Source organism: Notolabrus celidotus, chromosome 8 (genome assembly GCF_009762535.1).
Source record: "Notolabrus celidotus isolate fNotCel1 chromosome 8, fNotCel1.pri, whole genome shotgun sequence".
Taxonomy (NCBI): Eukaryota; Metazoa; Chordata; class Actinopteri; order Labriformes; family Labridae; genus Notolabrus; species Notolabrus celidotus.
In genome coordinates this window covers 36,787,105-36,801,155 of record NC_048279.1, presented here as the reverse complement: position 1 = coordinate 36,801,155, position 14,051 = coordinate 36,787,105, and the positions used below count along the sequence as shown (strand labels likewise).

General features: G+C 41.0%; 2 protein-coding genes and 2 long non-coding RNA genes across 4 annotated transcripts in view; 3 read left to right on the top strand and 1 right to left on the bottom strand.

Annotated features, from left to right (window-relative positions):
• The window catches only part of LOC117816870 (protein NLRC3-like), a 60,237-nt gene that overhangs the window by 23,162 nt on the left and 23,024 nt on the right, over window positions 1–14,051 (top strand). The gene's annotated exons all lie outside the window — the stretch shown is intronic.
• Window positions 320–1,389, bottom strand: LOC117816874. The gene is made up of 2 exons (XR_004632043.1): window positions 1,206–1,389; window positions 320–1,084 (listed from the first exon to the last, which is right to left on the bottom strand). It is a non-coding gene; the product is annotated as an uncharacterized LOC117816874 (long non-coding RNA).
• LOC117816871 lies at window positions 797–5,304 on the top strand. Its single transcript, XR_004632040.1, has 3 exons — window positions 797–1,031; window positions 1,141–1,197; window positions 4,703–5,304. It is a non-coding gene; the product is annotated as an uncharacterized LOC117816871 (long non-coding RNA).
• LOC117816869 (NLR family CARD domain-containing protein 3-like) overlaps window positions 8,900–14,051 on the top strand; it is a 15,961-nt gene continuing 10,809 nt past the window's right edge. Inside the window, exons 1-5 of the mRNA XM_034689250.1 lie at window positions 8,900–8,957; window positions 10,139–10,269; window positions 10,758–10,877; window positions 12,713–12,864; window positions 13,218–14,051. The exon at window positions 13,218–14,051 is cut by the window's right edge and continues 994 nt beyond it. Of these exons, the coding sequence (XP_034545141.1) occupies window positions 10,139–10,269; window positions 10,758–10,877; window positions 12,713–12,864; window positions 13,218–14,051 (1,237 nt within the window). The 5' untranslated portion in view covers window positions 8,900–8,957. The remainder of the gene's footprint in view (window positions 8,958–10,138; window positions 10,270–10,757; window positions 10,878–12,712; window positions 12,865–13,217) is intronic.

Sequence of the window (14,051 nt, the reverse complement as noted above, 5' to 3'; positions counted from 1 at the left end):
GGAGGCGGGCAGAATGTCAGGACAGGATCTGATTGGTTTAATAAATTGGACCCTAATGACGGTGATTGGTTGGTGTTTTCCCAGGTTTACTCCGGCTGTAGAGAGCAGCTTTTTTTAAGAACACATTATGTATTGATCACCATCAGGACATAAAGATCATTTTAACCAGGAGAACAAAAAGTGGATCTAAATCTGACGACCAATCCCAGCTTTAACTTATGTTATTATTAATTTTCTACACACATATATACATATATATATAATTTTCTCATTTACCTTAAATTACCAACTGAAGCTGTGTTGTTTCTGTATCTTTAATGATTGTTTATGTATGATGCTCCATCTGAATGTTCTTTTATTTTTTTATTTAAACAATCAGACATGAACAGGAACAATGACAAACTCAGACCACACATACTGAACTTACATTATCAAGAGATTACACCTCCTTTGAAACTGAAAACATATTACTGTGGTGTATATCACATTTTCACACCAGCCATATAACAGATATACATATGAAAGAAAGAATGACAGGAGCATGAAATAAAGAAAACAATAAAAAGTAGGGTCAGAAGGAATATTAAAAGCATTCTGATTAAATACAAGGGGTTTAGAGGAGGTTAAATTCTGCTATCAATGTGTACAGTTTGTTTCAGATATTTTTGTAACAAGGAGTGCTCCATCTGAATGTACCCATTGTTTGTTATTTACATTTACAATAAAGTTTTGAAGAAAAAAAAAAGTCTCCCTCACTTCCTGTTTCCCACAATGCACTGCACTTTTGTTTTGAGGGGGGAACTCAGCCAAAGTTTCCATTAACCTCCTCTCAGTCCTGACGTCACAGCATGGAGGTAAAGGTAGAAACTCCTCCATCAGACAGACTGAGCAGAGAGGTGGCTCCACCGTGTGGCGCTGCGTGGTACTGCAGTTATATCCTCCTGACTTTGAGCCTTCACACTGAGAGAATGCTGGAAGCCAATTTTTGTATATTTGTTCTTGTTTTTGAAGGCTGGCTTTTTGCAGTGCAGGTGAGTCCAGTCCAGCTGATTAACCTGCAGACAGGTGTGCAGCTCCACAGACACTGAGCACACACACACACACCATGGATGATTGAGTGAAATACTGTCATGTTTCCAGGAGGAAGAACCGGAGCTGAAGCCCTCCATCACTCCCAAACATCACTGAAGCTCTCAGGTACTCACCACCTTTCATTCCTCTCTCTTCAAAGCTGCTTCTTCTCTGAACTCACTCTCACACTGAGCTTTAAATCCTGTTGATCAGCTGATGTTTGATCCTCCTGGTTAATGTGACGGCTGTGATGCGCCTCATCGTCCACTAGATGGAGCTCTTCAGCTTCAGATGAAGGTCTGATCTGCAGAAGTCTTTCCTCTGAGTGAAAACAGAAGAGTTCCCTGTGCTGACATCTTTCATCTAATGTGTTAAAGTAATGTGGAAGCTCTCATGAGGAGGACGGTGTTGGCTTCTGTTTCAGATGGAGAGAGTCAGTGGTGTGAAGGCTGCATGCTGCTCAGGAGGACTTTATCTGTGACATGATGTTTGTGTTGTTAGTGTGCAGCCTGAAAATGTTCCTTCCTTTCACTATTTTAAATGAACGACAGAGTGACCCCTCCATCTGATTTAAGAAATGCCTCCCTTTCATCACATCTGAACTTTTATATCATTTTAAAAAACATTTTTAAATCAGCAACATGTTTCAGAATCTGTTTAGAAATCTGGACACAGCTCTGATTGGTTGGTGCCTCCTTTGAGGAAACGTGCTGATGTATGAATCCTCTGTATCACTGATTTTAATGGTATTATTGTTATGATGAACAGATTTCAGCCCTGGTATTGTGGTAGAGTCAGAGTTCTTTGGAGTTTGTGGCGTGTTTGTGTTTCAGGATGGGAGCACTTTGAGGATCTGCAGGAGTGTTCGAGGTGTGAGGGGTTAAACTCAGATCAGATGGGTGAAGTGGGGTCGTGACCCCTCAGCAGGAAGTCTGCACTGATCCTCTGAGCCGAGACTCGACATGAGAGAGACAGAGGCTGTATTCGAAACGGCCTGCTACCTACTACCTACTAATGTAGTAGTCAGCAGGTACAGTGGGGCAAAAAAGTATGTAGTCAGCCTCTGGTTTTGCAAGTTCTCCTACTTAGAAAGATGAGAGAGGTCTGTCATTTTCATCAGAGGTACACTTCAACTATGAGAGACAAAATGAGACAAAAAATCCATGAAATCACATTGTAGGATTTTTAAAGAATTGATTTGTAAATGATGGTGGAAAATAAGTATTTGATCAATAACAAAAGTTCAACTGAATACTTTGTAACATAACCTTTGTTTTCAATGACAGAGGTCAAATGTTTCCTGTAAGTCTTCACCAGGTTTGCACACTGTAGCTGGTATTTTGACCCATTCCTCCATGCAGATCTCCTCTAGAGCAGTGATGATTTGGGGCTGTCGCTGGGCAACACGGACTTTCAACTCCCTCCACAAATGTTCTATGGGGTTGAGGTCTGGAGACTGTCTAGGCCACTCCAGGACCCCGTTCATTCTTCCCTTAACACGGATCAGTCGTCCTGTCCCCTTTGCAGAAAAACAGCCCCAAAGCATGAGGTTCCCCCCCCCCCCCCCCCCATGCTTCACAGTAGGTCTGGTGTTCTTGGGATGCAACTCAGCATTCTTCTTCCTCCAAACACCACGAGTTGAGTTTTTACCAAAGAGTTCTATTTTGGTTTCATCTGACCACATGATATTCTCCCAATCCTCTTCTGGATCATCCATATGCTCTCTGGCAAACTTCAGACGGGCCTGGACATGTACTGGCTTAAGCAGGGGGACACGCCTGGCGCTGCAGGATTTGAGTCCCTCTCGGCGTAGTGTGTTACTGATGGTAGCCTTTGTTACTTTGGTCCCAGCTCTCTGCAGGTCATTCATCAGGTCCCTCCGTGTAGTTCTGGGATTTCTGCTCACCGTTCTCATGATCATTTTGACCCAACGGGATGAGATCTTGCGTGGGGCCCCAGATGGAGGGAGATTATCAATGGTCTTGTATGTCTTCCATTTTCTTCCAATTGCTCCCACAGTTGATTTATTCACACCGACCTGCTTGCCTATTGTAGATTCACTCTTCCCAGCCTGGTGCAGGTCCACGATTTTCTTCCTGGTGTCCTTGGACAGGTCTTTGGTCTTGGCCATGGTTGAGTTTGGAGTCTGACTGTTTGAGGCTGTGGACAGGTGTCTTTATACAGATAATGAGTTCAATGCTGTGAAATGTTCCTGAATCAGGAGACATCCGGGGAGTTTATCATACTGCAGATTTCACTCTTGTTCACTTACTACAGACTGAATTTAGACCAAATCAGTACGTACTGCTAGGACAGGAGGAGGTTTCAGAAACAGCCCATGTTTCCCCCTGTGCTGTGTGTCTTTAAAGATGGCGTGATGACTTCCTGTGACAGGCTGAGTTCTTATCTGAGGGGCTCAGTGTTAGCTTGGTCTCTACCTGCAGCAGGTGTGCTTTATGAACCAGCTCTCCTCACCTCCATGCATCTGTCTCATCTTCATTGAGGATTTTTACCCCCCGGTGTGCGTTAGTGACAAAGACACAACCCGGGGGACGTCTGTTTAATGTTTGATGTTTGACGTTGTTGCCGTGGTTACCGTCTACAGCTTGATTTAATCCAGTTTGGTGAAACATCAGACACATTTAGTAAGTTTGGATCAACTCCTCGTCATCAAAGATGAAGATGCATTTCAGAGTGCCCTGAACTGACTGTCTGTCCAGTGCACCTGTCACTGCAGGTGCATTCAGGGACCGTCGTAAAAGTGCAATACAGTCCTTTCATGGCATTTTACTGTGAGTCAAGAGAATCAAAATACAGTCACAGTGGTCACAGAGAGAATGTGTTCTAAAAACTACTGTAATTTAGTGGATTTACTCCCTCTGAGATGGTATTGGGGGGAAAAAGGGACATCCTGGAGGGACTGGATATTAAAATGATTAACTTATTGAACAGCTCTTTTTCGCTGACATTTCGATCCTCAATTCTTGAATTCTGCCGCCATGATGACCCGCCCGACTGTGCCTCAGATTGGCTCTGAGCTGGAGACAGTAGGCGTTTAAAGTGACCAATGAGAAAGGAGGAGGGGGGAGGGGGGTAGCATGGCCGTCTATTCAATGCCCGCCCCCGGAGCGCCAAAACTCAGAGTTACAGCGAGCGTGTACAGAGAGACCGTGAGCGCTCAGGGAGTCGTCTTAAAGGGATATTCCAGTGTTTTTGAAGTGGGGTTGTATGAGTTTTATATCAATAGTAATTGTAGGGGCCACAATGGATGCTGCTCAGCTCGGCCCCTGTGATGAGAAACTGCAGGAGGAATGGAACGCTACGGTTTTTCTGTCATTCTGTCACCTGATTTAGGGAATTTTGAAAGATTCTGACCCCACTTCAAAAACACTGAAATATCCCTTTAATGCTCGCCGCTAACACTCGTGATCCGAAACACGAGGCGCACAGATTGATGTAACCTTTATTTAAACAGCGTGGGTCGACAGAGCGCAGAGAAATGTGTGTGAGAGTGTGTTTCTAGGCATGGCATCGTCCTGCTCTCTGCTCCCCTATACCTGGACTCACCTCTCTCTCTCTGTGTGTGTGTGTGTGTGTGCGTGTGTGTGTGTGTGTGTGTGTGTCTCTGCAGGTACAACAGGACAGCTCAGGAATGGACTCAGAAATACGCCATGTGATCCTCCTCCTCACTGCTGGAACAAACTCTTTGATTTCCTCCTCCTCTTCATCAGCCAATAACAGCAATTTGTTCATGTTTTTCTGTTGGTCCTCTTCCTCCTCACCTTTAAATGCTTTTAAAGTCTTTATTTGCCCTTTTTCTCTGCTTTCTAAACAATAAATAAATAAACAAAGTGAGGGGCCGAGGACTCTGAGCTGTGAATGTGCCAACTGCAAAACAAAAAGCCCCCAAAAAACCCCGGAGCGGACTCAGTCAGACCGGACTGGACGGAGAACTGTTACAGTAATTAAACAGAGTAATGGAATGCATGTCAGTGATTGGTTCATGTGCTGCTGCTGAGTCCACTTTCAAAAGAAACGACGACAGCTTTTTGGTTTTATTCAGTTTTCTTGTTGTTTTGTTGTTTTTAGACGAGAGAGCCGTTAGTTCATCCATCATCCACACACTGTTCTCCTCTTTTTGCACTGAAGATGAAACTCAAAGCTCTCAATGGCTGATTGATCAACTAATAGCTCTGTGATGTTTTCTTTCTCAATAAAGTTGAACAAATTGCACTTTCTCCTGGTGAGCTTTCTTCATTTGATGCCGATGTCCGCTCTCCTCCTCCTCCTCCTCTCTGCAGAGCGCTGCAGGGCGAGGAGCAGCTTTCGCTTTGCAGAACTCTGCAGAATAAAGACGGGAAACTGGGAGCGCCATGTTGTGGTTTCATTGGGCCTCATTCACTAACAGTGTATGAACGTTTGAAGCACCAATCTGGGATTCATCAATCGAATCAGGAATTTGTTCTTACACTGCGAACAAAAATAGAACTTCCTCAGATCATGCGTACGCACAAATGATGACGACCAACTGTCTCAGAAAATGTAAACACATACTCTTTTAAAGGTGACATATTCTGCTCTTTGTCATCAATATATATTGGTCTAAGAGGTCCCCAAAACATGTCTTTAAAGTTTATTGCTCATAAAAACACTTTGAAATCAGATTCTGGTCTGCCTGTAAACCCCTCTTTTTCAGCCCTGCTCAGAACAGGCTGTTTTCTGTGTCTGTGCCTTTAAATGAGAATGAGCTCTCTGACCACGCCCCCTCAGGAAGTGGGTGTGGCCTCGGCTCTCCAGCACGTTGATCTAATGTTTACATGTTGGCTGAATATACACGGCTGCTCACAGACCCGCGTTACTTCAACCCTCTGAATCTGATCCAGAATCTGATCCTGACGGAGAGGCGCCTGCAGCAGGACCTTTCTGAACCATTGGTCACAGATTTAGTGTTTCTTGTTGTTTTATTTGTCAGCATGTCGACGTGTGTCTTGGTACACAGCTACCAACATGTAGCTATGTGGCTATGCTAACTAGCGCTAGCACTTATCCATGATAAATAAAAATCATCCACTAGATCTTCAAATCTGCAGACGTGGGGAGTCAAAGCGACCTTTGTGTTTATTAAGACAGCCTACAACTAGCATGCCTCCCTCCTAAGCTCCTTGTTAGCGCACATGTGTGCAGGGAATGAAAAACGGAGGAGGGGTTGAGTTGTATTTTATACAGTCTATGGGCTGAACAAGCTCCGAGCTCTGACTTCCTGTTACAGACCGGATGGCGTTGTGACGTATGAAAAACACTGAAAACTGAAATGGCTGGTTTCAGCACACATTTACAGAAAGGTGGAGAAATCAGAACAGGGGCAGAATGGAGTCTTTGACTTTTCAGGGGGTTTGTAGACAGGGACACAGATTTCAGGGAGAGAACCATTAAAAAGAACATGTTACAGGATATGTCACCTCTAACTAAATGCATGACATATTTAAACTACTGTCAGTGAAAGGAAAAAGCCAGATGACTGTCATAAAGCCATCTGGCAAAAAGAAAGGCAGAAAACTCATCACATTCTCTATTTTCAAGGTTTTATTTCAAGGTTAGTTTCTATTTTTGTCAATATTTTTATTAGAATGGGTAAAATGTAATATTTTAGACAGCTATAAAAAGAACAAAACATTTGGAAGACATTCCACGACCCCCCATTTGTGTCTCTGGACCCCCACAGTACATTGACGTTCCAATAAAGGTTGTTGATAACATGAAGCCTGTGAAGTTTGACTTTTTGCACCATTACAATACTTAAAGGCAGCGAGTCTTCATCACCGAGTAAACGTGTGATATAATAATAATATCTGACATCTAGGAGGGCTCTCTGTGGAGCGCTGTATACTGCCCCCTGGTGGGCTGGATATAAAGAGGCAGGCCCACTAAAGCTTCATGATGCTAACAGAACTATGGAACAACTTGTTGGTGTAGAAGTCTTTTATGACAGAGGTATGAAGTTTGTCTGATGGTTGTTTTTATCTCGTTTATTTCTGTACATTTTTATAAATACATTTAACAATTGTAAATAGAAGAATACAAAAAGAACAAAGCTCACTTCTTTCTTTAATTTTAAAATTAAATTTAGATTACATTTAGATTATAAATAACAAAAGAAAATAACATATTTTTTTTAATAAAGTTTTAATAAAAAAAATAACCAATTGTAAATATGAGTATGAACAAAGAACAGAACTTACTTCTTTATTGTATTATTTAATTTTGATTAGAATATATTTAATAAATGTTTGTAAATAAAAATATAGAAAAATAACTCTTCTTAAAAAAAAATTAAATTAAGATTAGAAATATATTTATTAAATTTTTAGCAATAATTTCCAAAAGAAAATAACATTTTTTATTTAAATAAAGTTTTAAAAAATGCATTTAACATTTGTCAATAGAAGTATAAAAAAGGACAGAACTTCTTTATTGTTATTATTTAATTCAGATTATAAATATATTTAATAAATATTTGTAAATAGAAGAATAATAGAAAAATAACTCACTTCTTTCTTTATCTTTTAAATTAAATTTAGATTATAAATTTGTGTAATAAATATTTGTTTATAAAACTATAAAAGTAAAAAAATCACATCTTTCTATTTTAAATTAAATTTTGATAAATACATTTAACAAAGAAGTATAACAAAAATAATAGAACTTAATTATTTATTTTATAAATTAAATTCAGATTATAAATATATTTGATTAATATTTGTAAATAACACGTCTTTCTTTGTTGAATTAAGTTTTGAATACAAATATATTTATTAAATGTAAATAAATTACAAAAGAAAAATAGAAATAAATTGTTGATAAATAAATACAAATAGATACAAATATATTAAACAAATAGAAAATAACACTTCTTTCCTCATCTAAATACATATTTGTTAATAAAGTTTTAACGATAAAGAACAAGTTTCATTTTTAAATTACATTTTGATAAATAGTAGAACAATTATAAATAGAAGTATTAAACAGAACAGAACTTTCTTCTTATTGATTAATTAAATTTGATAACATATATATGTAAAACATTATTGTTAAAGTATAAAAGAAAAATAACTCACTTCTGTCTTTATTTTTAAATTACATTTTGATTGTAAATATATGTAATAAATATTTGTTGATAAAATTATGAAAGTAAAAAAATCCCATCTTTCTATTTTAAAGTTAATTTTGATAAATACATTAATCAGAAAAGAACAGAACTAAATTATTTATTTATAAATTAAATTGATTATAAATATATTTAAATAATATTTGTAAATAAAGGTAAACAAAAGAAAAATAACTTCTGTCTTTATTTTTAAATTAGATTTAGGATATAAATATATTTGAGTAATATATTTAAATAGAAAAATAAAAGAACAATAACACTTCTTTCTTTTTAAATTAAGATTTGATGACAAATATATTCAATAAATAATTATTAATAAGAGTATTAATGAAAAATAACTCATCTTTCTTTATTGAATTAAATGTTGAGAAATAAATGTATCGATTGTAAATAGAAGTATTAAAAAAGAACAGAACTTACTTCTTTATTTTTAAATTTAATTATAATTAAAATATATTTTTAAATATTTGTAAATAAATATAAAGAAAGATAACTCCCTTCTGTCTTTATTTTTAAAATTAAATTTAGATTATAAATATATTTAATAAATGTTTGTAAATAAAAGTCTAAAGGAAGAACACTTCTGTCTTTCTGTCTTTCTTTGAACTGTGAGCTGCAGCCCAGAGAGGGAGGAGTCCTGAAAACGAAAGTAAAAAGGTTTAGTTCCTTCAGTCTCCATTTTGAGTCGACGGAGCAGAGAGAGAGAGAAACCCCGAACAGGGTGAGTGTTGATCCAACATGTTTCTGATTCTACTGTCAAAGTGTCTGAGTCACTTTCTACCTGTGGACCTGTTAGACTGGACTCTGAGGACTCATGGATCTGTGGACTCTGAGGACTCATGGAGTCATGAGGTCTGTGATCCGGACTCAGAGTCCTGAGGCCTGTGATCCGGACTCAGAGTCCTGAGGCCTGTGATCCGGACTCAGGGTCCTGAGGACTGTGATCCGGTGTTATGGTCCCTGGTTTCTACCCTAATATGAAAATACAATAATGACAGAGAAAGTAAGAGTTCTCTATATTTTAAGATCGTTGAAGTTTCTCAGAAGGTTGAGTTTAATTCTGATCAAATTGCATTGAGACGCTTTGATATTTTAGTGATGTTGATATTTTATTTTGAAAGGTCTGGGAGAGGTGACAAAGATCTTTCAGTGGATTCTTGTTCCTCGTGTCCCTGGCTGTCACCCTGAGGAGTTTCAGCAGATTTGACTGTATAGTTTTTGAGGAAATTCAAGTGAAATTCTCAAAAACGACTGAGTAATCTCTGTTGTAGGAGCTGTTGCAGACACAAATCCAGAGTCTGTGACTGACAGACTGAATCAGATATAACTAGTGTATTTATTGAAATAATAATAATAATACAAGCAGCAGGACTGCAGGCGCCAGGCCCTGTGCATGAGCTTCTTCCTGTGAGTAGAAGGACTTGGTATCAGGCAGAGATGAAGTCATGGAGTCTGAATCATGTGCATCTCTTCACTTCTTGGTAGACCTCCTCTGGTTTCATCACAAACAGGGCTGGACTGGATCTCTGGTCCGCCTGGTGTTCTGCAGGTGGGCCCACACTCTTTGGGGCCGGTCTTAGAAAATAAAGATGATGATGAACCCACAAAGCCGGCGCAGTGACCCATGGGTTCCCTTTTTCTGAAAGAGCTTGTAATGACGTGGGTTTGCCTGATCCCGTCTCCTGCTGCCCAGGTCCTGATAGAGTCTGGATCACATCAAAGGTTCTCTAAAGATCCCTGCTGGATTCAAATGGAAGATGCATTCAGGGCTTCAGGTGTTTCAGGTGCAGGGCTTCATGAGTCCAGTCCAGCTTCTGATACTGTGTGTGTGTGTGTGTGTGTGTGTGTGTGTGTGTGTGTGTGTGTGTGTGTGTGTGTGTGTGTGTGTGTGTGTGTCACTAGATGAGTGTTTTTGTGGAGGAACAGGAGGACCGTGCAGAGTCTGAAGTCTCTGGCCGTCTGTCTCTGAGGAGTGATTGGTCCAAAGGTAGACCTCCAGACTTCAGTGCTGAACCTGGACCCTCAGACTCAAAGTAAGATAACTGGTACTAACTGAGTCGTCTGTATAAACTCTGTTTGTGTGGAGACGTCCCCTGAGCGTGTTTGAATCCAGAGGTTTTTATTCTTCTTCAGGCAGCATCACTGGCAGGATGTTCTTATTGAATGATTTCATCTTTTTATTCTTTATATTTCTGATCTTTGAATTGTTTTCTCTTCCTTTCTGTGACTTCTTGTTGCTGTTCGCTCCCAGCTGTTTTTCTCTCTCTTCAAATGTAGTCCTTGTCTTCCTCTCCTTTCTCTTTATTGTCTTTTAGTTTCTTTCCTGTTTGTAAAGCACTTTGTAACTCTGTTTAGTAAAGTGCTGTATAAATAAAGATTATTATGATGATGATGATGATGATAATCTAAGTGGACTAACACTGACTTGAGTTCTCCTTTTTAGAAACAGCAGCAGTCAAACTGCAGAATGTATTCATGTGGGAAGAAGAAGAAGAAGAACATGTTGTGTTGTGTGTTGCAGAGCTGACTTCATCAGACAGAGAGCAGAGTCTGAAGTCTCTGGACGTCTGTCTCTGAGGAGTGATTGGTCCAAAGATTATCCTCTAAACTTCAGTGCTGAACCTGGACCATCAGACTCAAAGTAAGACCCTGTTTGTACTCTAAACTGACCTGACAGAGTTTCTAGTCTTTACTCTTCTTGTACAGATCAGGGCTCAGAACAAGTTCAGCTCAGACTGTCCCTCAGTGAGACCTTCAGGTGGTTTCAGGCCGTTTATTTATTGTGTAGGAGCTGCAGGAAAGGAGGCTTTTATTGTGAAGGAGCTGCAGGAATGGATGCTTTTATTGTGAAGGAGCTGCTGGAATGGAGGCTTTTATTGTGAAGGAGCTGCAGGAATGGAGGCTTTTATTGTGAAGCAGCTGCAGGAATGGAGGCTTTTATTGTGAAGGAGCTGCAGGAATGGAGGCTTTTATTGTGAAGGAGCTGCAGCAGGAATGGCTGCTTTTATTGTGAAGCAGCTGCAGGAATAGATGCTTTTATTGTGAAGCAGCTGCAGGAATGGCTGCTTTTATTGTGAAGCAGCTGCAGGAAAGGAGGCTTTTATTATGAAGGAGCTGCAGGAATGGCTGCTTTTATTGTGAAGCAGCTGCAGGAATAGATGCTTTTATTGTGAAGGAGCTGCAGGAATGGCTGCTTTTATTGTGAAGCAGCTGCAGGAAAGGAGGCTTTTATTATGAAGGAGCTGCAGGAATGAATGCTTTTATTGTGAAGGAGCTGCAGGAATGGAGGCTTTTATTGTGAAGCAGCTGCAGGAATGGAGGCTTTTATTGTGAAGGAGCTGCAGGAATGGAGGCTTTTATTGTGAAGGAGTTGCAGGAATGGAGGCTTTTATTGTGAAGGAGCTGCAGGAAAGGAGGCTTTTATTGTGAAGGAGATGCAGGAATGGATGCTTTTATTGTGAAGGAGCTGCAGGAATGGAGGCTTTTATTGTGAAGCAGCTGCAGGAATGGAGGCTTTTATTGTGAAGGAGCTGCAGGAATGGAGGCTTTTATTGTGAAGGAGTTGCAGGAATAGAGGCTTTTATTGTGAAGGAGCTGCAGGAAAGGAGGCTTTTATTGTGAAGGAGCTGCAGGACTGGAGGCTTTTATTGTGAAGGAGTTGCAGGAATAGAGGCTTTTATTGTGAAGGAGCTGCAGGAATGGAGGCTTTTATTGTGAAGGAGCTGCAGGAATGGAGGCTTTTATTGTGAAGGAGCTGCAGGAATGGAGGCATTTATTGTGAAGGAACTGCAGGAATGGAGGCTTTTATTGTGAAGGAGCTGCAGGAAAGGAGGCTTTCATTGTGAAGGAACTGCAGGAATGGAGGCTTTTATTGTGAAGGAGCAGCAGGAATGGAGGCTTTTATTGTGAAGGAGCAGCAGGAATGAAGGCTTTCATTGTGAAGGAGCAGCAGGAATCGAGGCTTTTATTGTGAAGGAGCAGCAGGAATGAAGGCTTTAATTGTGAAGGAGCAGCAGGAATGGAGGCTTTTATTGTGAAGGAGCTGCAGGAATGGATGCTTTTATTGTGAAGGAGCTGCAGGAAAGGAGGCTTTTATTGTGAAGGAGCTGCAGGAAAGGAGGCTTTTATTGTGAAACAGCTGCAGGAATGGAGGCTTATATTGTGAAGGAGCAGCAGTAATGAGGCTTTTATTGTGAAGGAGCAGCAGGAAGAGATTGTGTTAATAACAAACTACAGACAGATCTCTGAATGGTGAACACAGCAGCCTCATAGGAGAGCAGTTTGTAGTTTTTGTGAGAGCAGGAGAGTTCAGATGAAATGAGTCTTTCTCTTTTTACAGACTGAAGGCTGAACTCCAGCAGAAAAGTGTGACTGATCTCTGTGAGCGTCTGAGCTCTCACACAGTGTCGCTCACATGTTGATATCTCACAACAAAATTCATCAAATCATGTCAGTGATGAAGAAATGTGTTCACAGGAAGAGGAAGAGGAGTCCGGTCTCTGTGGAGGAGCAGCCGGTCTCTGTGGAGGAGCAGCCGGTCTCTGTGGAGGAGCAGCCGGTCTCTGTGGAGGAGCAGCCATCCTGCGGTGCTGGACCTCAGACAGACCGTCAGAGCAGGACTTTACAAAGTAAGAGCATACAACAGTGTGCTGATGTCATCATGTCTGAAAACACTGCTTGTTGTTTCCACACAGAGACAGTTGTTGTGTCATACAGCTCCGACATCTCCGATCTTTCTAAGATCTTTAGAAACATCATGACATTTGAAGTGATTGGCTCTGCTCCAGCATACACCTCTGCTCTGTGTGTCTCATCCTGTGTTTACCTTTGAGAAGAACATTTGAACTACGTCAAAGTAATGTCTGGCCTCAAAGACTCTTTAACCTTGAATTCTTTTCAGGTTCTTTGAGTCAACGTTTGTTTACAACCAAAAGAATCACAAGATGTTCAGCTGCTGTCTGTTTCTCTGTTCTGTTGAAAGGTGGTCTGCAGAGGGTTTTAGATCAACACAAGACCAGTCTGAGGACCAGATGTGAGCGTGTGACTGAAGGAAGTGAGGAAACAGGAAGTAGAACCCTCCTCAACAGGATCTACACTGAGCTCTACATCACAGAGGGACATAGTGAAGAGGTGAACACCCAACATGAGGTGAGACAGCTGGAGACCGCCTCCAAGAAGAAGATCCTCCAGGACACTCCCATCAAGTGCCAGGACATCTTCAGAGCCTTACCTGGTCAACAGAAACCCATCAGAGTGGTTCTGACAGTCGGCGTCGCTGGTGTTGGAAAAACCTTCTCAGTGCAGAAGTTCACTCTGGACTCGGAGAACCAGGACCTCAGTCTGGTGGTTCTGCTTTCATTCAGGGAGCTGAACCTGATCAGGGGACGGTACAGTCTCCTCCAGCTGCTCCATGAGTTCCATCCAACATTACAGGAGGTCCCAGCAGAGACGCTGGCTGTCTGTAAACTGGTGTTCATCTTTGACGGTCTGGACGAAAGCAGACTGTCTCTGGATTTCAACAACACTCAGGTTGTGTCTGACGTCACACAGAGCTCATCCATAAACCTGCTGTTAACAAACCTCATCCAGGGGAATCTGCTCCCCTCAGCTCTGGTCTGGATCACTTCTCGACCCGCAGCAGCCAATCAGATCCCTCCTTCACGCGTTGACAGGGTCACAGAAGTCCGAGGCTTCACTGACGCCCAGAAGGAGGACTACTTCAGGAGGAGGATCAGTGATGAAGATCTGTCCTGCAGAATCATCTCACACATCAAGACCTCCAGGAGCCTCCACATCATGTGTCAGATCCCGGTCT